Source organism: Talaromyces atroroseus (genome assembly GCF_001907595.1).
Source record: "Talaromyces atroroseus strain IBT 11181 chromosome Unknown scaffold_10, whole genome shotgun sequence".
NCBI lineage: Eukaryota > Fungi > Ascomycota > Eurotiomycetes > Eurotiales > Trichocomaceae > Talaromyces > Talaromyces atroroseus.
Genome location: NW_017971442.1, coordinates 922,309 through 946,367, shown reverse-complemented (window position 1 = coordinate 946,367; position 24,059 = coordinate 922,309). Strand labels below are relative to the sequence as shown.

The 24,059-nt window shown below is 47.9% G+C and overlaps 7 protein-coding genes across 7 annotated transcripts, besides 2 other annotated features; 5 read left to right on the top strand and 2 right to left on the bottom strand.

The window, feature by feature from the left end:
- Positions 1–324: 324 nt before the first annotated feature.
- Positions 325–554: a repeat region (Identified by RepeatMasker using a combination of RepBase library and repeat library created with RepeatScout).
- A 493-nt stretch (positions 555–1,047) lies between these two features.
- Positions 1,048–2,569, bottom strand: UA08_07123 (hypothetical protein; the record flags this gene model as incomplete). The annotated part of the gene is made up of 4 exons (XM_020262030.1): positions 1,048–1,265; positions 1,327–1,903; positions 1,956–2,242; positions 2,311–2,569. 4 exons carry the CDS (start codon positions 2,567–2,569, stop codon positions 1,048–1,050), a joined length of 1,341 nt encoding a protein of 446 aa, XP_020117838.1.
- A 1,634-nt stretch (positions 2,570–4,203) lies between these two features.
- Positions 4,204–6,714, top strand: UA08_07122 (hypothetical protein; the record flags this gene model as incomplete). The annotated part of the gene is made up of 5 exons (XM_020262029.1): positions 4,204–4,275; positions 4,365–4,454; positions 4,506–4,886; positions 4,943–5,558; positions 5,780–6,714. The coding sequence occupies 5 exons, from the start codon at positions 4,204–4,206 to the stop codon at positions 6,712–6,714; spliced, it is 2,094 nt and encodes a 697-aa protein (XP_020117843.1).
- A 265-nt stretch (positions 6,715–6,979) lies between these two features.
- UA08_07121 (hypothetical protein) lies at positions 6,980–10,153 on the top strand (the record flags this gene model as incomplete). The annotated part of the gene is made up of 4 exons (XM_020262028.1): positions 6,980–7,061; positions 7,093–7,302; positions 7,379–9,962; positions 10,069–10,153. The coding sequence occupies 4 exons, from the start codon at positions 6,980–6,982 to the stop codon at positions 10,151–10,153; spliced, it is 2,961 nt and encodes a 986-aa protein (XP_020117844.1).
- Positions 10,154–10,343: 190 nt separating this feature from the next.
- Positions 10,344–11,468, top strand: UA08_07120 (hypothetical protein; the record flags this gene model as incomplete). The annotated part of the gene is made up of 2 exons (XM_020262027.1): positions 10,344–10,387; positions 10,781–11,468. The coding sequence occupies 2 exons, from the start codon at positions 10,344–10,346 to the stop codon at positions 11,466–11,468; spliced, it is 732 nt and encodes a 243-aa protein (XP_020117841.1).
- Positions 11,469–11,661: 193 nt separating this feature from the next.
- Positions 11,662–11,702: a repeat region (Identified by RepeatMasker using a combination of RepBase library and repeat library created with RepeatScout).
- A 299-nt stretch (positions 11,703–12,001) lies between these two features.
- UA08_07119 (hypothetical protein) lies at positions 12,002–13,615 on the top strand (the record flags this gene model as incomplete). The annotated part of the gene is made up of 6 exons (XM_020262026.1): positions 12,002–12,128; positions 12,189–12,356; positions 12,424–12,461; positions 12,543–12,620; positions 12,694–12,974; positions 13,036–13,615. The coding sequence occupies 6 exons, from the start codon at positions 12,002–12,004 to the stop codon at positions 13,613–13,615; spliced, it is 1,272 nt and encodes a 423-aa protein (XP_020117842.1).
- Positions 13,616–14,492: 877 nt separating this feature from the next.
- On the top strand, positions 14,493–18,932 carry UA08_07118 (Chromatin structure-remodeling complex subunit snf21; the record flags this gene model as incomplete). The annotated part of the gene is made up of 4 exons (XM_020262024.1): positions 14,493–14,600; positions 14,654–14,852; positions 14,924–18,657; positions 18,717–18,932. The coding sequence occupies 4 exons, from the start codon at positions 14,493–14,495 to the stop codon at positions 18,930–18,932; spliced, it is 4,257 nt and encodes a 1,418-aa protein (XP_020117635.1).
- An 803-nt stretch (positions 18,933–19,735) lies between these two features.
- UA08_07117 (hypothetical protein) lies at positions 19,736–23,843 on the bottom strand (the record flags this gene model as incomplete). Its single annotated transcript, XM_020262023.1, has 8 exons — positions 19,736–20,004; positions 20,072–20,432; positions 20,503–20,559; positions 20,607–21,020; positions 21,072–21,242; positions 21,320–21,740; positions 22,547–22,588; positions 22,654–23,843. 8 exons carry the CDS (start codon positions 23,841–23,843, stop codon positions 19,736–19,738), a joined length of 2,925 nt encoding a protein of 974 aa, XP_020117634.1.
- Between the last annotated feature and the right edge of the window lie 216 nt (positions 23,844–24,059).

The following is a 24,059-nucleotide window of genomic DNA, read 5'->3' as shown; positions in this document are numbered from 1 at the left end:
TACTACCGCAGTAACCGACAGATTCCCTTAGGTTTGGACCCTGTTTTGGCCATACTTGGCGAATTCAAGGACGTCCAAGCCGTCTTCAAGACTCATTGCAAAACAGTCCATTTGTTTGACGCCGCCGGCAACGTCGTCAGCAATGCCTATAGAGCCACTGCCACTGAATCAAAGTATATCTTCATCCAGAGCGTAGTTGGAGCGGCGTTGCGGCATCAATCAATCAATCTGCACTGCAACTATAGTCAACGAGCTCGAATTCACCAGTCCGACCAACGACTTTATTCAGGGTGAATAGCCTCACGCCAAACTATTCCTTAAGAAGAAGTGACAGCGGATTATGATAGCTATTCCATGTAATCCACCACCAACACCGTATTTCTCAGGGGTGCACCTAATTGGCCAGAATAGGCATCGGATACGTGTCTCAGTTGACCCCTATTCTGACTATAAATATGGCCTCAAATGACCCCCTGAACATTTTCTTTAGTTAGATATGCAGATTATATAGTATTCCCAATACTAGCGAATGCAGCGTTCCGAATCCGTTGTTAAGAAGCAAAGTGAAGCCGGAGAGGTCGGCCCCGAGCTTAAATGAACCAGACCATATTAGTCTCCCTGTTCACGCCATCAATACAGCCCATTTATACGAGTCGTTCGCGATGGAGACGAGGACGGTTACCCGTCTATTGAGTCAGCACAAATGGTACATTGTCTCATTGAATGGGTTAAGGGAGTTGCTGTGTGGACTCCTTAAAGAAATATTGGATGGCTGTTCAAAATGAAAATTGACGCTTAGAGTCCATGTTAAACCTAAAACTAACCTACTCTTATCTTTCTTCAACTATAAGCATATCAATCAAAACGAAATTGAGTATTGAACACAGCAAGTTACAACAATCTACACATACCATCTTACTAATATCGGCTTTGTTTTGTATAGTTACTTATTTTTCATCTTCTTATATGCGTCAAGGATTTACATGGTCTAGACAATCTGCCTAGAATACAAGTCATACTTATAAATCATGGCACGTTACCTGTCCATCAGTGTGTAACTGTCAGCCGCTCCATTGTCGATTGAAATTGCGCCGGAAGTCCTGTTTCCTCATAAACAACACCCTCTCTAACCATTCTTGCAATAGCCTGGCTAGTCGTGAATATCATCAGCATCCCAGCGCCATTGAACCCTGCCAGTATCCATTGATTCTTCGAGCCAGGTACCTTGCCCACATGAGGGAATAGGTCTGGAGTAGCTGCCATGACTACAAACGTTCAGTACATACAATTAATTGACCATACATACATAGTATTAGGTAAACTTACTTCCGCTCCAGACCAAATCGTGACGTGCATCGGCATTCTCCCAGCCGTGAAAGTGGTCAGACATAACTGAGTCAAAGTGGCTAGTAGCGGTGTCGTTGATCAATGTTGAGTCATCGATATTGTTCCACCATTTGTCTCTATCACTTTCAAAAGTCCACTTTGCTCCACCGAGTATAATTGTTCCGTCTGGCCTGGGAACTAGATAATCTGCATAGCGCTCATTGAAGTGTAGGTTGTATGTATTGTTGAGGACTTTTGGCGGCGTGAAAAATTTTCCAGGAGAAAGATGAGAGTTTTGACCCTTGAAGGGGGTAATTATTGCTTCATACCGGGGCAGCAAGGCAGCAGTATAAGCATTAGTCGCAAAGACAGTCTTACGAGCATTCAAAACTCCTCTAGAAGTTGTTAAGATCGTTGTACCGGAAGCATCTTCGTCCACTTTGGTCACACAAGTCTCGGTGTAGAGCTGACCACCAAGCTCAATTACTCTTGAAAGCAGAGCTGTAACGAGCTTATACGGCCACAAGGACACCGCAGGAACACTGAGGGCACCCTTGCTATTTTTGACACCAGTGATCTAGCAACCCATGTCAGTCAACGGTTGTTAACTTTGAGAATTGGAGACATACCTTGTCCAGTTCGTCCTCGTCAATCCACCGGACCTCCTTGGCCCAGGAAGCTCCTTCGGTCTGCCTGGTATGAAGAAAGTCCCGGAATTTCTCTGCATGGCCTTGGTCAAAGAAAATGTCAAACGAGCGGGTTACACGCAGTTCACAGTCTATTTTCTCGTTATCGACGACATCTTTGAGCGCAGCAAGCTGATTTAGCTGGTGACGAGCAACTTGCTCGACAGCTTCGGGCCCGTCAGTGGTGTGCAATCGGCGGATGACCGTCGTGGCTAATTTTGTGTGGCCGCCTGTCGTAGTTAATTTGGCATATTTCTCTTATATCAGGCCTGTCAGGGGGGTGTTGAACAACACTAACCATTACGCCCTGTTGCACCGGAACAAGCCTGGCGTGCTTCGAGGAGAACAACACGCGGCCGAGGTACCCCGATGTTAGGGTCCGTAAGGATGTGGTAAGCCGTGGCTACGCCGGCCATCCCAGTACCAATGATAGCAATATCACATTCTTCCGGAATGGTTTCTGAGTATCGGTAAGATGCCAAAGGATGGGGATCCTTAAGCCAGTAAGAAGTTATCGGGTTCTCTACTGGAAAGCCTGGGTGCCGGCGAGAAGACATGATGGTGGGAATACTACGACAAACCTGAAAAGATGCTTCGAATTCAAGGAGCAAGTTAAGGCAATATTTATAATGCAATAGAGTGTTGATAAGGTCACGTAACGGCGGGAAATTTAGGCCAATAGTGGTTTACGTGCTAATTAGTATGCGGAATCCATTAACTAGAGCGGTGGTACTCCGATACCTTTTTTTGTACGGAGTAGTTGACAGCAGATTATTATTACCACTTGACTGTCGGGCTTGACGTAGTATTACCACAAAAGCCGGATCAATAGTAGTACTCCACGGAATACGATTCGAACAAATTTCTAGGAGAATTGTACATATGTATATGATTCTGTGCTTGTTCTGACGGAATCATTCACAGTAGCCCATTACCTAGGTACTCATCACCCAGCTATGATAGGGCTAGGGCTAGAAGGTCTTGCTACAATTAGATATGTAGTATACGGTGGACGTAACGTGCGGTTGAAACGTATACATGAGGCGGTATAGGCGAAGGGTGGATACTGACTAATGGTTGGTTGTTTGTAAGTTGTTTTCTCTAAAACATTGGTCTATAGATAAAAAAAAAAGAGGAAGCCCTAACTACCTAAGTTGGCCTAATTTTGAGTATTTATAGCAATCCCTCATGCACTAGGGCTCCTAGTAAGCCCTAATACCTGGTTATGAGCAATATAAGTGATCTAAACGGGGTAATGTTGAGTGTCCCAGAATTAGGTTGAAAGCTAGCTAACTAGCTGCCTTTGTGATGTTAGCCTAAGAGTCTGTCCTCTCTAGTTTGTGTTGATGAATGCCAAGCTAGTCCAACAAACAATGGTTGGCTCTTCTCAGATCTTCATCTGTTTATTAGCTTGATTTCTAATCCTAAGGGCTAACACCACCTCAAATTTAGTTGCCTAGTAAAAAGCCTGAAAACTTCATGCAGGGGTACAAAGAATACCTAGGTATGTGCATGGAGACCTAAGAGGGGAGCGCAGATTTGTACTTGATGAGTGCATGCTGCTAGGGATGGAACAAAGAGCTTACATGTTTTCTCGTACAAGGATTCCCTAGAATTGTGTCTGCTCACTTTATGTGAATCATCATTCCTAGCTAAGAACAGAGATTGGCACTTGCTTGTCTTGATATTCAGAATGCGATGCATATGAGCATTGCCAGAGGCCCTTTTTGGTGGCTCAATGGCATTCTGAGGATGTATAGCAGCAGAGATATCCCCCAGGCAGACCCTGCATGGTAATAGACAAGAAATGTCCAAAACAATCAGTGCTGCAGTCAGCAGTCAGTAGGTAGTTAGGTAGTTACTTAGTTGCTGGCTTGCAGTCAGCCGCTGAGTCAGCTGGATGGATCCAGTGCCCCGCCTCCGCGTGTTGACCTTTTTGAATTAGAACAACCAACCACCTTGACTGCGTACTGCACTTTTCGCAATGACTCCCTGTCCGAGCATAGCTGTCAGTGTGCACGCTCCTTAGCTTCCTGGATGACGCTGAACTGAGTCCATCCTCTCCCCTATCATCAATATGCAAATTCTTGGTTACCTGGCTCTCTCATATCACGCTGCAATTTTGGAGCCTGGACTCGTGTCCTTCTGAGAAGATTTGCATAGAAGAGAGTCTCTGCTTCCATTTACAACAATGAGTGGCATCCAGCGCTTTCTCACCAAGCGTGGAGAGAGATATAGACGCCCTGGAAAGCAGGACAAAGAGGTATGTTTCCCTAGGCACAGGTTTAACATATAACTATATATATCCCCCTACGTATTCACGCCTATGAACATGTCTGACATCAGTTGCAGCTTCCAAATCCAAGTGTTCGCAGCTATTTACGCGGCCTAGTCATCAAAAGTGAAACTGTCTCCAGCCTGGACAGAGATGATGAGCAGAATGTGAGATTCTCCTTCTGTCACTCATAGGACATCCAATCTGATTTGTTGTAGGTTAAGACACTAGAGAAGAAACTCGCTTTTGTAGGAATTATTGATCTTAACAATGAACAAATACGGGGCGCTCTCACATCGGATTACGCGCAGGGTGATGTGGAGAAAGCGTTTGATCTGCTTATCATTCTAGAAGACTCGATCGAAGGTATACTACGTGATTACAACACAACCACCAAACTCGTGGGGGCCGTGAATCGAAAAGGTGTTACATGCTACTTGGATTCTCTTCTCTTTGCAATGTTCTCGAGGCTGGATTTTTTCGAGGCTATTTTGTACACCCCTTTTACCGAACCCAACGATCCCCGGAGAAAATTGGTTATTATTCTGCGGCTGTGGGTGAATATGCTGAGATCTGGAAAACTTATCACGACCGATATTGTGAGTTGATCATTGGGTAATAGCGGATTGAATTTCATCGGGCTGATTGTGCGCAGACGGAACACTTGCAAGCATCTCTCTCTGAATGCGGCTGGAAGGAAGCTGCAGATCTTCGTCAGCAGGATGCATCGGAGGCCTTTACGTTTATCACCGAGAAGCTGGAGTTACCTTTACTGACTCTCAAGATGGACATATACCATACCGGAAAAGAAGATGCGGCGGACGACCACAAGTTTATCAATGAAAGGCTGCTCGAAGTAGCGATCCCGCCAGAGCATATTGACGGTACACCAATCACTCTAGAGGAATGTCTGGAGGCATATTTCAACAACAAGATCGAAGTTAAGAGGTATCTTGAGAGACGTGGAACGATAAACTCCGTGAGATCCTTTGACTCCACTGTGAAAGGAGGCGGCAGTGTACATATCGAAGCCGTTGAAGTGGGCTCATCAGCGCCATCTCCTGTCAGGACAAGTTCTCTTAAAATCGGGTTTCCGCTGTCTGAGACTCCCTCGGTGCCGTCGATAATATCGCGAAAGTCAAGCATTGTCCAAGAGCGATTTGTTCCCGATAAGGATTCTAGCGATCATTCAACTCAACATGGTCGGGCACGGAAAGGAAGCTATCGAAAAGAGGTGATGATGCCGGCGTGGCAATTTTTCAGTTTAATTCGTATGTATTGACTAAGCGCATTGAGTGTCCTTCTCTTCTTACTAACAAGTTTCTTTGTCAAGCATGGTACACGAACAATACTCCCATCAATGATGCGCAGGTCGCGGCCCATTTCTCTTCAAAAAGACCTATTCTTGGGATGTGTCTGAAGCGATATTCCGTTCTACCCAACGGTAACGCAATTAGGTTGAACACATACATTGATATACCGACTCAAATAGGATTGCCTCATTTTATTCAGGATGATGCGCTGGACGAAGATGGACTGTTATACGGCAACTTCAAGCTATTACTTCAATCTGTTGTCTGCCATCGAGGGAACTCGGTTGATTCAGGCCACTATATCGCTCTCGTGCGGGGCACAAATTCCACTGCTCTTCCTTCGACATCACATAGCACCGATTCCAATTCGCTCTTTAGCTCGGATAATCCAGAGCAATGGATGCGATTCGATGACTTGGCTGCCGAGCGCATCACGCGTGTCGATATTGAACAAGCACTAAAGGAGGAGTCGCCGTACCTTCTTTTCTATCAGATTGTGCCAATCGACGATAATAGTTCTATGATAGAGAGTGCTACCGATAAGCGGGCCTCTCTTTTTAAGGAACCGGAAGAAGTGAAAGCTGATGTAGAACAAGAGGCGACTGATAATCTAGAGCCTCCGCCCGATACGTCTGCGCCCTCGGTTCGGCTTAGCTTTGACCTCTCGAGCTTACGCCCACCGCAAGAGAGCACCGAGAACCTCGAATTTTCAGATTCTCACGATAAATTGATGGACATTAACAACGGCAGACAAAGCAATGCCACCCTCCGTGATGCATTCACTCACCGTCGGTCTTTATCCCTCCCCCGCCGGACCAAGGATTCGCATAGCCGTTCACGAAGCCGAGGTGGTGACCAGTCTGGAGAAAAGCGCATTAGCACAGCGTTTTCAAAACTGACCATGCGGATGAGCAGGGACAAGGGCACTGATGGTAACAATGATGGGCTGACCGACGTCGAGGACAGCGTGGCACCGCCGCTTATGGTAGGAGACACAGACGCGAAGGAGGAGAAGCGAGGCCGCGAATTGACATTCAGGAACCATAATGGCAAGCAGCGCCAGAGGTCCAAGAAAGGACGAAACAACCCTGACAGGGAATGTGTTATGATGTGAACAGTGGTTGACGTCTCTTTGAAGCTTTTCAGAATAATGATACCCTTACCTGTTGTTTATATTTCCTACTCTATGGTTAGCATCGTATCGCTATGTCTGATTATGAGCGTCTGTAGAGCATTGACGATATAAATATCAAGGGTCATACTCAACCGAGGACGTATGGACGTACAAGTTCCTAAGGAGGCTGACGGCCTGAGGCGCCCCACCGTCACGGCGTCACCCGTAGACCCGTAGCGAACAAGCCGCAGCTTAACGACCAACCATGGCCATCGTCTACGTTAGCTATCATTCATCGCACGATAGCCTCAAGGCTCACCGCCAGCCCAACCACAGCTCCAACCAAAGTATGATGCAGCTCTAGGACCATGGTGCTAGATCAATCTAGCGGCTATGTTGCTCCGAGCAATGCCTTCGAAGCTCCTCCTGATGCCTCCCTGCCCATCTTCGACGTTCGAGACGTCCAGCTGCAGTTCTCGGTCGCAGCAGACTTTGTGGCCGCGCAGGTCGCCAACAATGTCCTAATTCTGGCTCTTGCGACCGGGCGAATACTGCGCATTGACCTGGACAGTCCAGAGGATATCGACGGTAAGCAGAATGATCTCGTTGTAGAGCCAGTGTGGACCGACGTTCGTATGAATCGCTAATACATCGCACCTTGAAGACATCGATCTTCCTAAGAAGGCCTCAGATACTGGAATTATTCGCCGGCTTTTCCTTGATCCATCCGCCTCTCACTTGATTATCACCACCACCCTCGGCGATAACTATTACCTGCACACCCAATCCCGCCAACCGAAGCTATTGTCGCGCCTGAAAGGCCTGATCGAGAGTGTAGCCTGGAACCCGTCAAGACCGACGGCGTCGACAAGAGAGATTCTAGTTGGAATTGCGGATGGAAACGTGTACGAGGTGTACATCGAGCCCTCCACCGAATTCTATCGCCGCGAGGAGAAATATGTCACAAACGTCTATCGCGTTCCCGATGCCTCTATCACAGGCCTGTTTGCTGATTCAATACCGGGAAAGCCGGACCACAGATGCGTGATCGTTTCCACACCGACGAAATTGCTGTATTTCAGCGGCCACGTCGGGCGTCACGGGAAGGACAGTGTTTATGCCGAGTTGTTCCAGCGAAATACACCCACAGTACAGGATGGCGCGAAAGCGGGCAAACCGGCCCCTTCATCATTGGCTGTTTCACCGCAGCCTGTGGACGAGCACCATGTTGAAGGACAGTCGTCCGAACTGCGCTTCGCATGGCTATCTTCTCAGGGCGTGCTTCACGGCGTCTTGGACCATGCTTCGTCTGACACAGGGAAGGCCGTCGAGAATGCCAAATTGATTCCTCGCACCGTATTTCCTGCCTCGGAATCTGCGCGGGGTGGAAGGAAACTCATCCAGGATCCAGTGACTGCCATGAACCTGTCACAATGGCATGTGCTCGCACTGGTTGAAGGACATGTGGTCGCTGTGAACGTTTTAAGCGGTGAAGTGGTGCATGATCAACCCGTGCTGGAGCCTGGACAGAGTGTTCTTGGGCTTTTGAGCGACCGTGTCAAGAACACGTATTGGCTCTTTACACCGCAAGAAATTTACGAAATTGTAGCATACGACGAAGATCGCGATGTATGGCGTTACTTTTTACAAGATCAGAAATTCGATGAAGCTCTCCGATATGCGCAAAGCGCCGCCCAAAGAGATGCCATTGCTACCGCTTCGGGAGACTACCTTGCCGAGAAGGGTAAATATCAGGAAGCATCTGTAGTATGGGGAAAGAGTAGCAAGAGCTTCGAAGAAGTGTGTTTGACTTTTATCAATGCTGGCGAACATGACGCACTGCGGAAGTATCTTCTCACGAAGCTTGCTAGCTACAAGAAGTCGGCAGTTATGCAACGCGTTATGATCACAAGCTGGCTTGTGGAGGTGTTTATGGCAAAACTGAACTCTCTCGATGATACGATCGCGACAAAGGCAGAGCTTACAGAGGGCACGAGCCCTGGGGAATCCAAAGCGCAGCGTGACAGCATTCGAGCTGAGTTTGAGGATTTTGTAACCAGGTTTCAATCAGACCTAGACCAGAAGACGGTCTACGATATTATCAGCAGTCACGGGCGTGAAGCAGAGTTGCTCTATTTCGCAAATGCCACGAATGATTATAACTACGTTTTATCGTATTGGATACAGCGCGAGAAATGGTCAGATGCTTTGAACATGCTTCAAAAACAGACGGATCCCGAGGTTTTCTACAAGTACAGCACTGTACTCATGGTCCACGATGCGGTAGGGCTCGTGGATATTATGATACGACAAACCCATCTTGATCCTGAGCGGCTGATACCTGCCTTGCTCAGCTACAACCACACTGTCGAGCCAGCTCTGAACCAGAACCAGGCAGTTCGCTATCTCAATTTCATCATAGCGAACCACCCTCATCCGGCGGCGGCCGTGCACAATACGCTGATATCTATATATGCCTCGAGCTCCTCTTCAAAGGAGACGGCGCTTCTCAATTACCTGGAGTCGCAGCCATCAGACTCGCCTCCGTACGATGCTGATTTTGCTTTACGTCTATGCATACAATACGAAAGGGTGCAGTCCTGCATTTACATTTACAGTTCCATGGGCCAATATCAACAGGCAGTAGAACTAGCGTTGAAATACAACGACATTGAATTTGCGGCCATTGTCGCCGACCGGCCTGAGGGCAACGACAAGCTACGAAAGAAACTATGGTTACTTGTTGCCGAGAAGAAGATTCGCCAGCCGGGCACGGGCATCAAGGATGCAATCGAGTTTCTGCGACGATGTGAGCTGCTTCGAATCGAGGACATGATTCCGTTTTTCCCCGACTTTGTCGTAATCGACGACTTCAAGGAGGAGATCTGCAAGGCCCTGGAGGAGTATTCGATTCATATCGATGAATTGCGACAAGAAATGGATACCTCGGCGCAGACAGCCAGTCAGATTAGAGGCGAAATCGCGGATTTGGACAGACGATATGCTATCGTGGAACCCGGCGAGAAGTGTTGGATTTGTTCGCTACCGCTCCTGAGTCGGCAATTCTTCGTTTTCCCCTGTCAACATGCCTTTCACAGCGACTGTTTGGGCAAGGAAGTGCTCGAAGGCGCCGGCGGGAAGAGGAGGTATATTCGCGACTTGCAGGCGCAGATTAGCAAGGGGAATCTCTCAGCGGGCAAACGGGAGAAGATGATTCTCGAGTTGGACTCGTTGATTGCCGAGGCATGGTGAGTTGGCACACATACAAATCTACACACACACACACACACACATATATATATATATATATATATGTATATATATATTGGAAAGCTGCTAACAATCAATAAACAGTGTGTTATGTGGCGATCACGGAATCCGGCAAATCGACCAGCCGTTCATAAGCGATGCAGATGACGCCGAGGAGTGGAAATTATGAATATAGCTGCCTACTAGTCTACTTTGTTTTATGCCAAGTTACCTAATTTATGCATAGCATATGCAATGAACGAGTGCTGTTCACAGAGATCTGTACGGGGTACTGAGGTAGCATTGCATGTTTGCCTAGGGCTAGCACTCTTTTAATCACACTATACTCAATATAAAATGGCGGGATAAATTTCTCCACCATGCGATCCCATGAAGCTCTCCAGGGTGCAATGTGGATGGCACGGTAGAACTCCCAATGCTCCGACCAAACTCCAGCTAGGTAGGCCCCAGTCCAACAGAACACAGTACCATCCGCGCGAACAATGATATTTCCCGGATGTAAATCCGCGTGTGTAAAGACGATCTTGTGATTTTTGAGTTCCCGCACCGTTTCGTACAACATGTACTCCGCGTTGAAAACGTTCGATTCGATATTATGTTCGCGTTTGGTCTCGCAGAGCTTGAATGATTCCTTCGTTAAAGCTTGCCTCCGACTGGTATGGGCCGTAGCAGTACCTAGTGGAGTCACCTGATTTGAGATGAAACTCAACGTACTTACAGGCTGGCAGTCTGAGAGACTTAGCTACCCAGCGCCGACAAATACTCACTATATATATATATATATATATATATTCAGGGATTACGGCCTGTCAGTAAACATCTGGGGCCGCGGCGACGCCAAACTCGGCGACGGCCCCTCATACATGGGCATGGCCATCTACGAGCACGGCTCCTCAACCTGCGAACTACACCATATACGCAACCCCACCGACGACAACTTCATCTATGACCCACGCACACAGCCGCTCGAAGACCCCGTCCTCAAGGGCCGCTGCGAGCTGGCTTGTCTCTCTTCGGCGCAGGCGCAGGCGCAACAAGCTACTAGCCTGCTCGCTACGTTTGGCAACGACAAAACCAACATCCCCGAGTTCGGCGTCGGGAACTGCCAGGACTGGGTTGCTGGTGCTGTGGGGGTGCTTGAGCGGGCGGGTATCGTTGTTGTTTCTTCTGGGGAAGAAGAAGGGGAGTTCTGGAAGAGGATGATTAATAGGAGTTCGGAGGAGATGAAACATGCATGCCTTGCAACGGGCAGGAAGTGGATTGACGGTCCGGAGTCGACGTGGGAAGGCGAGCCTGATGCAAGGTTTGGGGATGGAGAGAAGACGCCGCCTGTGGGCAAGTTGGTTCAGAATGAGGCGTTTCGCGCGCGGATGCAGTCGCTCTCTCTGAGTCGTGATAATGCTGTCGAACGGCCGTTCTATGTATCGAGTCCTTTTTTTAGCAATTCCAACAAACAGACGAGTGATTTCGAAGGTGGCAAGTGATAGGCAAGGGCGGCAGTTATATGTCTCAGGCACGCAGTTGGAGAGCAATCGGTTGGCGGCGAGGCCGTAAGGCAACGCGTGTCATGGCGAAGATCCGGTCTGGGCCTGTTTCAGAGGGCTTATCGGTGGAGCCGGCGATACCACACAACACTGCCTCAGCGCTAAGGCCGCTAACCCCTTGGCTCTACTCCGTAATCAATCAATCAATCAATCAATCAGTCAATCGATAAGCAAGTCACGAATAATGCACCGTTAATAAGAACTTAATCCAGGCATAACTCTCTCTCTCTTTCCCCCTTTATTCACCACTCGCGGCCCTGCTCTGCTGGCATTCACCCTCTTTCCTCGTCCCCGCGCTTTCCCGTTGCGGCCATTCCTTCCATCGCAGACGCTCGCGGAATTCCACACACAATTTCCCTCGCTTTGTCCCTCGTTGTTTTCCCATCTTCTCGTCTGGAACGACTATACCACCATATTTCTTCCCCCGCCACGCAACTGCAGTCGACTCTCGTTCACACGCGCACCACCCAAACATGAACGTCAACAAAAAACTAGACCGCCTCAAGCAATGGGCTGGCGAGAGAATGGGCGGCGAGGCCAAGACCAATGTCTCCGACGACTTCAAAGCCCTGGAGACCGAAATGAATCTGCGACACGAAGGTCTGTCATGGCAGTTCGCCCTTTGAATTGCAGTTCTGCGATGTGCTAACTTCAAATCAGGCATGGACAAAATGCATCGCTCAATGACTGCCTATGTCAAGGCCATTTCCAAGCGCACGGAAGGGGACGATAAGGAAAAGACTCTCCCGATCGCTCACCTCGGAAGTGTCATGATTCAGCACGGCGAGGACTTTGATTCGCACTCCGAATTTGGCCGGTCCTTGACTTGTATGTTTGCATAAGACCCTTTGTTTTGCGTTGTTTGTTTGGTAGCTTACTGACTGCTTCCCCGCAGTGACTGGAAGGGCCCACGAAAGACTTGCTCGTGTTCAGGTTTGTTACTCTTGGGAAAAGAACCGTGGATTACCCTTTTTGTTGGAAAGCAAGGGTTGACATTTCTTTCTTGCCTGATAGGACAGCTACTCCGTACAAGCTAGCGCGAGCTGGCTCGAGGCGCTTGAACGAAGTCTGGCTTCGATGAAAGAGTACCAGGTATGACACCATATTTCCGAGCGCGAAAAAAAATAAATAAATAAATAAATAAACTGCTTCTAACTTGATCAAGAATGCCCGGAAAAAGCTAGAGAGCCGCCGTCTGGCCTATGATGCCTCTCTCGCAAAAATGCAAAAAGCCAAGAAAGAGGACTTCCGAGTCGAGGAGGAGCTCCGTACCCAGAAGGTGAAATACGAAGAGACAAACGATGATGTCTACCGCCGAATGATGGACATCCAAGAGGCTGAAGGTGAAAATTTGACAGATTTGACGGCTTTCATTGATGCTGAGCTCAATTACCATGAGCGGTGCCGTGAAGTATTGTTTCAACTGCGAAACGAGCTGCCAATGGCGTAAGTGGTGCCTATAACTACCGCAACGGAAAAGAAGAGGCTAATCAGCTTTTTGTTGTAGTCATCCCACGGCGCCCTCTGGCAACAGCCGTCGTCCTAGCCGCGCGCGCTCAAACACAGCCCATTCGTATCAGGAAAGGTACGAGCCTGTCCAGGAAGAGCTCACACCGTCACCACCTCGACCAACGATTAGATCAATGCGATCTGCCTCATCGCATAGACTGCAGGATGATGCATCGCAAGGTAGATCTGATTCGACCTATTTGCGACCCGCGGTCCACCGCACCTCAACATTTGAGGGTCCTACACAGCTACGAAATGACGATGTCTCCTCTCCGCAACGAGCCCAGACTGACCTTGCAATTCGCCCGACCAGAACGTCTTTGAGGCCAGTCAGCAAGATCTATGAAGACTACCACGACAGCTCTTCATATGGAAATGTAAGCCCGTACGATGACAGATCAGAGACCTCTGGCACATCGCCAGGTAGCTATTTCTCGCGCACCCCCAGTTCGTCAACGTTGAACACCACTACTCCTGGTATAAAGAAGGGACCGCCACCCCCTCCGCCATCGAGAGCGACCAAACCAAGACCGCCTCCCCCTCCACCGCCAGCCAAGCGCAACCTGATTGGGGCGTAGAATGCATTACTTGGACGATCGAATGTTGCATGCGTCATGTTATTTTCTCATCATGTATTTGTATCCGCCTATTTTCTTTGCATGGGTCCACGGCTGGCACCACGTCGGACCTACCTCATGGCTTCGTTGACTGTCGTTGCGTTGTTTTGTGGGACCTGGCCATATGTCCTACAGTGTGATGTGATTGTTAAAAGCTCAATATCCATAAATGAATGTTTTCTGTTCTGCGCATCTATACTTAGGTTTTCTAGACTCGGGAGTAAATGCCACTCGCCAATCGGCTAGGCCAATAGCGCCGCACGTATCACATGACAGACGGCCCTGCCCCATCCGGACTAGCGCGGCCAGCTCTAGCGGCGCAGTCACGTGGCGGGCGGGCTGCCTTTGCTGGCAAATCTTCGCCCTCCCCGGTTTCCCTTCGTGCTGCGAGCGAAGCCAGGACCCCCGACCACCAACTCCGTCGCGTCGTATCCCATCCATCACCATTTTTATCCGCCCAAGGCTCTAGACGCCCTCCCAACGCGATTTTCATTGCATTCGGGGCCCTGTGGCCCGACTGCCATCGTTAATCTCGCCGGCTTTTGCTGGCTGCTGGCCTTTTTTCCCTTCTGGCCTCCTAAGAAGGGCTCCCTCCCGCCATCAGGCTCAGGCGTCGCTAGTGGGCGCATTTCATCATTTCACATCTCCTCGCACCCGCGCAACCCATTTCGCAATTGCGACTTGCGCTTTTTGACCCTGCCTGTCCATTATTCGACGCGTTTTTTATTCCCTCTCAGCAGAATAGTGCCCCCCTCCCCTCTCCCCCCCCCCCTTCGCCGTGCTCTGTCGCCGACGTGAAAAATAAATACCCTTCTTTCGGAAGGGGCTCAACAGCACGATGGCCTCCATCCAACAAGTCCCCAATAACATGGGGAATGCCAATGCCAATGCTAACATGGGCTTGCCCTCGGACCTAACGCCTGCTCGTTTGCAGGAGGTCTACCAGGTGAATATTTCCAGGATGCCCTCCTTTGGTGATCTTGACTAACTTTTTCTCAGAAATACCGCGAAATGCAGAATTCTGGCGTCCGGCATGATGATCCCGAATATATCAAGGCGCATAACATCCTTTCCGCCGTACAAAAGCAGCAGGCGTTCGCTAAGCAGCGGCTTCAACAGCAGCAGCTACAGCGACAACAGCAATTGCAGCAACAAGCCAACGGGAACAATGCCGATGGAATTGTTAATGGTGCAAATGGTACGCGATCTGTTTTATCCCACGCTGATTATGTGACTAATTTTTTTTTTTTTTTTGTTTTTGTTGTTTAGGTCGCTCTGGCTCGGTACCATCTGCGCCTAATGGATTCCAAGGTCCAAGCTCCGTTGCTACTGGGGGCCAACCTTCTTCCGCTCAAAATGCGCTCCCTGGTGCTGCAAGGAAGGTGCCAGCACCGGCCGGAAGCTTTTCAATCGAACAGCTGAATATCCTTCGAAATCAAATTGCGGCTTTCAAACTACTTGCCAAGAACAGCCCGGTTCCACTGCCTCTTCAGAAGCAGCTATTCGGTCAAATAAAGAGTCAAACGACTACTCCTGTTAACAACGTGGCCGCCGCAGAGTCTGTTATTGAAGCCGCCACGGATGCTCAAGGTGACAAGCCAGTTGACACTGCCGAAAAGGAAGCACAACTCAGTAACTTCTATGAGAAGCTTCAATCGCCTTACGAACTGCTGTCCACAACAATTGGCTATTCCGACCATGCGATCAGGGCGAACCGGCCTCGCATTCCGAGCATCTTCCCTACAGGTGTTGATCTGGAACAAGTTCGCGAAGACAGGGAGTTGCTCATTTACAATAAGATTACCGCTCGGAAAGCCGAGCTTGCAAAGCTTCCTGCGAATCTTGGAGTTTGGGATACTAGTCGGAGTGAGCTCGCGGCTCCTGATGATTCGTTGAAACTGAAGGCTTTGATTGAATACAAGATGCTTCATCTTCTACCAAAACAGCGTAAATTTCGCCAACAGATTCAGCAGGAAATGTTCCATTTTGACAATCTTGGAATGACTGGAAACCGCTCTGCCCATCGTCGAATGAAGAAACAGACGTTACGTGAAGCACGTATTACAGAGAAACTAGAGAAACAACAACGTGACGCCAGGGAGAACCGCGATAAGCAGAAACAGGGCGAAAAGATTCAAGCAATTCTGGTGCACAGTCAAGAAGTACTGCAAGCTGGCGCTCAACAGCGTGCTCGCATGCAGAAATTGGGTCGCGCAATGCTCCAGCAGCATCAGCACATGGAGCGAGAAGAGCAGAAACGTGTGGAACGTACTGCGAAGCAACGTCTACAAGCTCTTAAGGCCAACGATGAAGAGACTTATCTTAAGCTCTTGGGCCAGGCAAAGGATTCTCGTATTTCTCATTTGCTGAAACAGACCGATGGCTTCTTAAATCAGCTAGCTTCCTCAGTGAAAGAACAACAGCGCAGCCATGCGGAACGATATGGAGGCGATACTCAGTTTGAAGAAGAAGAGGAAGAAGAGGAGTACGACACAGATGAAGAGGGCGGCGGTCGTAAAATTGACTACTACGCTGTGGCTCACCGCATCAAGGAGGAAGTCACAGTGCAGCCGACTATCTTGGTTGGTGGAACTCTGAAAGAGTACCAATTGAAGGGCTTACAATGGATGATTTCACTGTATAACAACAACCTCAACGGTATTCTCGCTGATGAGATGGGTCTCGGAAAGACCATTCAAACGATCAGTTTGCTTACTTACTTGATCGAAATCAAGAAGAACAACGGCCCTTTCCTTGTCATTGTTCCTCTGTCTACACTCACAAACTGGAACCTAGAGTTCGACAAATGGGCACCATCGGTAACGAAGGTTGTCTATAAAGGCCCGCCTACTGTGCGAAAGCAGCACCAACAGACTATTCGCTACGGTCAATTCCAGGTTCTCCTCACCACTTATGAATACATTATCAAGGATCGTCCCCTGTTGAGCAAAATCAAATGGCAGCACATGATTGTTGATGAAGGTCATCGTATGAAGAACGCCCAGTCTAAATTGAGCAGCACCTTGACCCAATACTATAACACTCGTTACCGTCTTATCCTGACAGGTACTCCTCTACAAAATAACCTTCCAGAATTGTGGGCCTTGTTGAACTTCGTTCTGCCAAGCATTTTCAAGTCTGTTAAGTCATTCGATGAGTGGTTCAATACGCCTTTTGCCAATACCGGTAGCCAAGACCGAATAGACTTGACCGAAGAAGAACAGCTGCTCGTGATCCGTCGCCTTCATAAGGTCCTCCGACCTTTCTTGCTAAGACGCCTGAAGAAGGATGTCGAAAAAGATCTTCCTGACAAGCAAGAGCGTGTCATCAAGTGCCGTTCTTCGGCTTTGCAGGCCAAGCTTTACAAACAACTTCTCACGTCCAACAAGATGGTCGTCAGCGACGGCAAGGGAGGAAAAATTGGTATGCGCGGTCTAAGCAACATGCTCATGCAAATGCGGAAGTTGTGTAACCATCCTTTTGTCTTTGAACCTGTCGAAGATCAAATGAATCCAACCCGAGGCACCAATGATCTCATTTGGCGTACTGCGGGAAAGTTTGAACTGCTTGACCGTGTATTGCCTAAGTTCAAGGCCACTGGCCATCGAGTCTTGCTCTTCTTCCAGATGACACAAATCATGAATATCATGGAAGACTTCCTCCGCTTCCGTGGTCTCAAGTATCTGCGTCTTGATGGTTCGACGAAATCTGACGACCGTTCCGATCTACTGAAACTGTTCAATGATCCCAATTCAGATTACTTTTGCTTTCTGCTTTCAACGCGTGCCGGTGGTCTAGGTCTCAACTTGCAGACTGCCGATACTGTCATTATCTACGATTCAGATTGGAATCCCCATCAAGATCTGCAAGCCCAGGATCGTGCTCACCGTATCGGTCAGAAGAACGAAGTCCGAATTCTTCGATTGATTACGTCAAATTCGGTCGAAGAAAAGATTTTGGGACGAGCCCAGTTCAAGCTTGACATGGATGGTAAAGTTATTCAGGCTGGAAAGTTCGATAACAAGTCAACAAACGAGGAACGAGAGGCTCTTCTCAGGACTCTTTTAGAAAGCGCTGAAGCTGGTGACCAGATTGGCGGCGATCAAGATGAAATAATGGATGACGATGACTTGAACGTGATCATGGCTCGCTCTGAAGACGAGCTAGCAGTCTTCCAGAAGATCGACCAAGAACGTGCCAAGACAGATCATTATGGTCCTGGTCATCAGTACCCACGGCTGATGGGTGAAGATGAATTGCCCGATATTTATCTTGCGGAAGATGTTCCGGTCAGTAAGACTGAAGTTGAAGAAGTCGCCGGACGTGGAGCCCGTGAACGAAAGGTCACACGTTATGATGATGGTCTCACTGAGGATCAGTGGCTCATGGCACTTGATGCTGATGACGATACTATTGAAGACGCCATCGCCCGCAAAGAGGCGAAAGTCGAGCGAATGCGTGCCAATAAGGAAAAACGAGGTCGCAGAGGAACTGGCGCCGAATCATCACCCGAGCCATCTCGTGAGAGTTCTGAAACTCCTCAAATCAAAAGGCGTCGCAAGGGACCTCAAGGTAAACGGAAAGCGGACGATATCGCTGACGATACACCCGCTACCAAGCGGAAGAGGGGAAAGCCTCCAAAAGTTGTCGATACTCTCAGTAGCGGTGATCGCGCAGCCCTGCAGGGGATTTTGAACAATGTCTACCAGACATTGATTGATCTCGAGCAAGAGCTTCCACCTGACGAGGAAGACAGCGATGACGAGCCCATGTCAAGATCCATTATAGAACCATTCATGAAGCCGCCACCCAAGATACACTATCCCGATTATTACATGATCATCCAAAATCCCATCGCTATGGATATGATAAAGAAGAAGATCAACCGAGAAGAATATCAAAGCACTCGAGAGTTCAGGGCTGATATCGGACTTCTGTGCCAAAATGCCAGGACATACAATGAAGACACGAGTGTTTTGTTCGCAGATGCAAACCAAATCGAGGTGGGTTAACTTGTCCGAGCACATCATTAAAGATTTTTTCAATTTCTAACGTTTTGCAGAGCACATGTCTGGCAGAATTGAAAAAGCACACGGCAGAATATCCTCAGTTCGCCAACTTTGAAGGAGACGACGAGGCTGCAGGTGGCGTCTCCACGACAGATGCTTTTGATAGTGCTGATACGCCGTCCGGTCAGCCCAAGATAAAACTTACATTCAACAGCAATCGGGACAACTCAGGAGTAGCAAATGTCGGCGCAGCCAGTGATGACGAGTGAAAAGATGGCTTACAGCTTCGAAGATCTAATGTGATCAAACCAATGTTTCATTGACGATTCGAAATGCTCTGCCAACGCCACCTTTGTGATTTTTCTGTTTCGACTGTTACTTGTGCCATAATACTCTCTTCAAGTTATTTGAATCTTTCCGTTTGATCATAGGATACGGCGTTCGTTTATATACGCGCTTCCGGATGTGTATGGATAGGGATGGAGTATGTATGGGGGAGGGGCCCTAAGAACTATCTTTGATCGTGCCCCCTGATTTTTCTCTTAGCGATGCATGTCTAGGTCTTAATTTCTCTTCTATTTTATTGTCTCTTTTACGACTACTCGTGTCAAATTTCGATGAAACCATGGGTCCGCACAGTTTTTTTACCAAAGACTTAGCCGACACGGTGTTTTTCTTGTACCTTTCTTTGGAGAAACTGATTTGCATACTACTAGTAGCTTGTCTTTTCTAAATCTTCCTTATTTGAAATTCACGCATGCAGAATTTTGCAAATCAGATCAGATGTATTATTGACAGACAAAATTTGAAAGATTTTAATTATCTTGGATATCTTTTTCTCTAGCTACCTAAGTAGTTCTTTAAGAAAAGGCAGAGAGTAAACTGAATTAAAAGGGGTTAAGAGAATCAGATATTAGGCAATTATCGGAGACATCAGAGATATTATTGAGTTTCGCGATAAATAAACAATAATTGAGGAAGGTCGAAGAATAACAGTTTCCAAAGAAATACCAACATAAGAGACTAAGAGAGAAAGAAAGTCTGCAGGATGGATATGCTAGCGTCTTACATATCAAGGCTTCTGCAATTGCTCCTTGCGAGAAAAGAAGAAGCAGAGCACATTCACCGATAACAGAAACGACAAGCAGACCCAAAAGTCCGCCTTTGAGAGGGCATCGTGAAGCCCCGCCGAGAAATCAGGGAAAACGTCGCCCGGCCCAATCTTGTCAGGTGCTGTAGCGCGAGCGAGAATCGTGCTGATGGATCCTATAACCTGCGCAGCGAGCAAAGTGAATGCAATGTGGAAGCGGGTGAGGGTATTAAAAAGGATCATGCCAAAACCTATCAATCAACAATCAACCAAACCAATTCTATCAACTCTCACACAGATGTGGAAGTAGAAACTCACCCACGCCTTGCAACGCATCTAGTACACCTAGCCATAGCCAAAGACCCCGTCCTAGAAGCGTACTAGCCACAGAACCCCCAGCCCAAGGCACATACGACCCTATATTCGACGTTGACCAAAGCATCTGACACCACCTTGGCGCACCAAGACCGATCGCGAAAATCGGCACAAACCAGGCATGTCGCTTCGACAAGATACCCAGTATCCAGAGGGCGAGTGCCCAGATGACGACGAAGAAAACCAAAATCAGGATTGTAATCTGCCATGCGTGTGTGTGTTTGCTAGACCACAGGTAGAGCCAGTTTCGGCCGTATGGTGCTGATAACCAGTAGTTTTGGATGAAGACGGCGTAGAAGAACCACTATACATGCAAATCGTCAGTGGCAAATTTCTATCTAAAAGGATTGGCAAAGGAAAGCGAGAGAACGTACGAGAACTTTTTTTCGGCGTGGAAGCGACTTGTAGAATGCAGGGACTTTGCCCGGTGACTGGCCGTAGTAGTCAGGTAGCCCTAGGAAAAGGAATTTATGCCTACTATCCATAGAATAGCTGCAATTCCCAGGCCAATACCAATAATAAGAAGTCTAGGCTGGTAATTTGCTAAACTGGTCCTGGTATGCTCTGCTTGGGAAGCAGCAGCCAGCATACTACCCCAGTACCACAGGAATGAAACATAGATCTGCTGGGTTCCTTGGATGACGCAGGCTCGGTATACCCAAGATCCAATTGAAGCGTTGCCTAGAAGATATGTTGACGTTAGTTTCCTTGTTACAATCTGAGAAAAGAGAATGAGTTGACCTTCATCTCCAAAATTGAGCGCAAAGTATATTGATCCGCTAGAAGACGCAGCAGCGTAGAGCCCAGTAGCGACATTGTGCACCCACAACCGCCCAGTTGCCCCAGACACAGAAGGCGAAATACCGATAAAAGCAAAAGCTATCCCGTAGAGCTAGGATAAGAGGTCAATTCAATGTTCACCATGTCATCAAGGCTTTCTTACTAGAAATGGAACAGATAAGACGAAAATCGACCTCAATGAACGATAGACAATCCACCATACGACCGAGAAAACAAGATAGATGGTTGCAATAAGGTATAGCTTTTCGGCAGGTTCACCCACTTCTCCATTCAGAAGAGTTATTTGGTAGGAATTGGCCGCCAGGATTTGACCCTGCAAATAGAAGAATTAGCAGCACGTTCGTTCTATCAAGTCATGGCCTAGGTAGGATGAAGCCTTGTATGACTCACAAATGCGAGGAATATTGAGTAAATCGGCCAATCGCCAATATGATACAGCATGATCTTTTTCAGACCGGAAGGTGGAAAGTAGTCTTGGGGAAGTTTCAGCTCTTCTTCTACCTCTGCAGAAGTAGCTTCTACTACGGGACTTCCCAGGACAGTTGGCGTGCTCCCGCCATCAGTATCCTCATTAAATGATGCTCTATTAGCGAGAACCAACGAAGCAACAGAAGATGTTGCACGATTGGGGCTTCGCCCGAGCTTCAAATCGTGGTATTTTCGAAACCACTCCTTTTCGCTTTTGGATAGATATCTTTCGATGCAAAGTTGGTCATCATAATTTTTCCCGTTCAGATGAACAATGAACAAGTCGCTTCTCAAATTTTTGAGAATATTCCCCAGAGGAATCTGTAAAGAACGGCTTGACCTCCTGTAAATTGAACGTTTGGTCCTCACGAATGATATTTTCGACGCTCAAAAAAAGACTCAAGCTTGATGAATTTCGATTTTGCTCACGCAATGAAAGGTGACTTGTGACATCTTCAGACACTGTACGGGTTTGATCGTTCAAACTAAATGCATTTTGCGCGTTAGTATCCAAGCTAAATGACGTGCTTTTTCTGAAAGACTCATTTCCACTCCGTCTGGTGATAGGCGGCGTCGGCGACATTTCACGGTATGTGTATGTTCCTGATGAAATGGAACGCGGCGCATGACGGGGTCTCTGGGTGTCTGAATTTGTGTGTCCATCAACAGAGGAGTAACTGCCCTCCTCAGCTGATGAATATCCACGTTCAACATTGAGCAAACTCATGGATTGGGACCGTCCACGCCTATGAAGCTCGGGTATATTGTGAGCGGGCCCGTTGTGAGTATATAAATGTGTTGAAAATTCAGCTGGCTGTGCAATTTTTTGTGTGCTGGCTCTGCTCATGGTTGAGAAACTCATGCGTCTTGATGAGATGGTTTTGCAATGGTCCCCTCGCTTTGAATGCTTGTCGTGTTTGACAATTGCTGATACATGCAGAGTTTCTAAGTTTTCAACCCAGTGTGCCACGGGGAAACGTTGTCTTCTGGACCAGGCACGCATGATAGCTCGGTCTGATGGATTGGAATGCAATGCCTCATATATGGCCTGTTTAAATTGGCCATTGAGATGCTTCGATGTCATAGATTCACTATGATCGTTAAGTTCATGCCTAGCCAGGAGAAATCGATATAGAGCTCGAGGCTTACATGGTATACCACCAACCGGGCATTTGTCCTAAGCCACCAACTCTGTTGTCGAAGTATCAGTTAGGTAACACGCGGTAATGGGATTCGATAGTGTGCGTAATACTTACCTAGATCCAACTCCAAGAGTGCCTTTCCTTCCAAACTCCACTGCTACAAGCCCAAATGGCTCATCTCGTGACGGTATCAACCCGAAGTCAGCACCGCTGAAGATGCAAGGCGGCAAAACAGTGAATTGGGGGTTTGAAAACACTCTCCCCGGATATAGGTCCGCCGTTCTACTCAACTTGATGGCTGCAAATCGGCCATATAGATCGATCACAGGGCCGACGCAGATAAGTTGTGTTTTAGGATAATTCTCCGGGACAGAAGGGAATACATCGGCCATGAGGTCAATTCCTTTCTGCATCGACCATCTTCCAACGAATACAAAAAGTTCTGCGTCCGGGCTCTGCTCTAGCCCAGCCCAGATTTGAGCCTGTCTTTTCATATCTGATCGAGCCGCTTCAAACACTGGGTCAACATGCGCTTCCCCGATTTGTATATCTTGATTCCAGTCCTCGGTATCGGATGGATCAGGATTAGGCAATGAACCAATCTCTTTCAGGCCCCAGAATATGGGATATCTTGCCCAAGATCTTTTCCCATATTTCCTTGACACCCCTACCGCACCGAAGCCGTTTTGGTGAATCCGTAAATAAGTAGCTCCTGCGTGTAGCAGATTGAACACATCCCCAAATTGCACATGCTGTTTGACAATAGATGGATCCAAATTAAATATCAGAGAAATCTCTTCGCACTCCTGGAAAGTTCTCATGGGCCAAAGTCCTTGGAACTCTGAGTTGTGGAGGGACAAGCAGCACGAGATGGTTTTAGGGAGTAAATGCAATTGTGCAACTGCACCTTGGTAGTCGTTTATATGGTAAATATCGACTGGAAATCGCTGCAACGCCTCTGCAATACAAGAGTTCCAGGCAGAATAATAGATCGCAGAATCAAGATCGTCCATGCGAGCTGGATAAGGCTGGGACTTGGTCTGAGCCCTAAAGATTGGTGCGTCTAGAAGGACGTAGGTAATATTTCGGAAATAGTGGTACTGGACGTGAACCAAGAATGTCTGATCCAAGACCGTTATCCTCATGGGCTCCGCCACCTGGTCAAGAGGGTAGTCAATACCCCCGACACAGGGAACTACCCATATAAGATTTTGATGGCGTAGATTTGCGCCCATCAGCTGAGCCATAACACCCAGGCCTCCTATCTTAATTTTGATGTCCCAATCCTCAATATCATACTCCATTGTAGCAATGAGCACAGTTCTACGTAAATCACCGGCATCCGCGTCCAATGCTCTGCTCTGAGCAGAAGTTTTTGATAGAGGCAGTCGAAAGATATTCCTCCCCAAAATGTTCACAAACCTTTTTCCATTGTCAACAGAGAGGTGAGAGCAGTCGGTTATATTGTAATCCGTCAGTTCGCATCCGTGTGGTGGCCATTTGCGCTGTGCATCACCGAC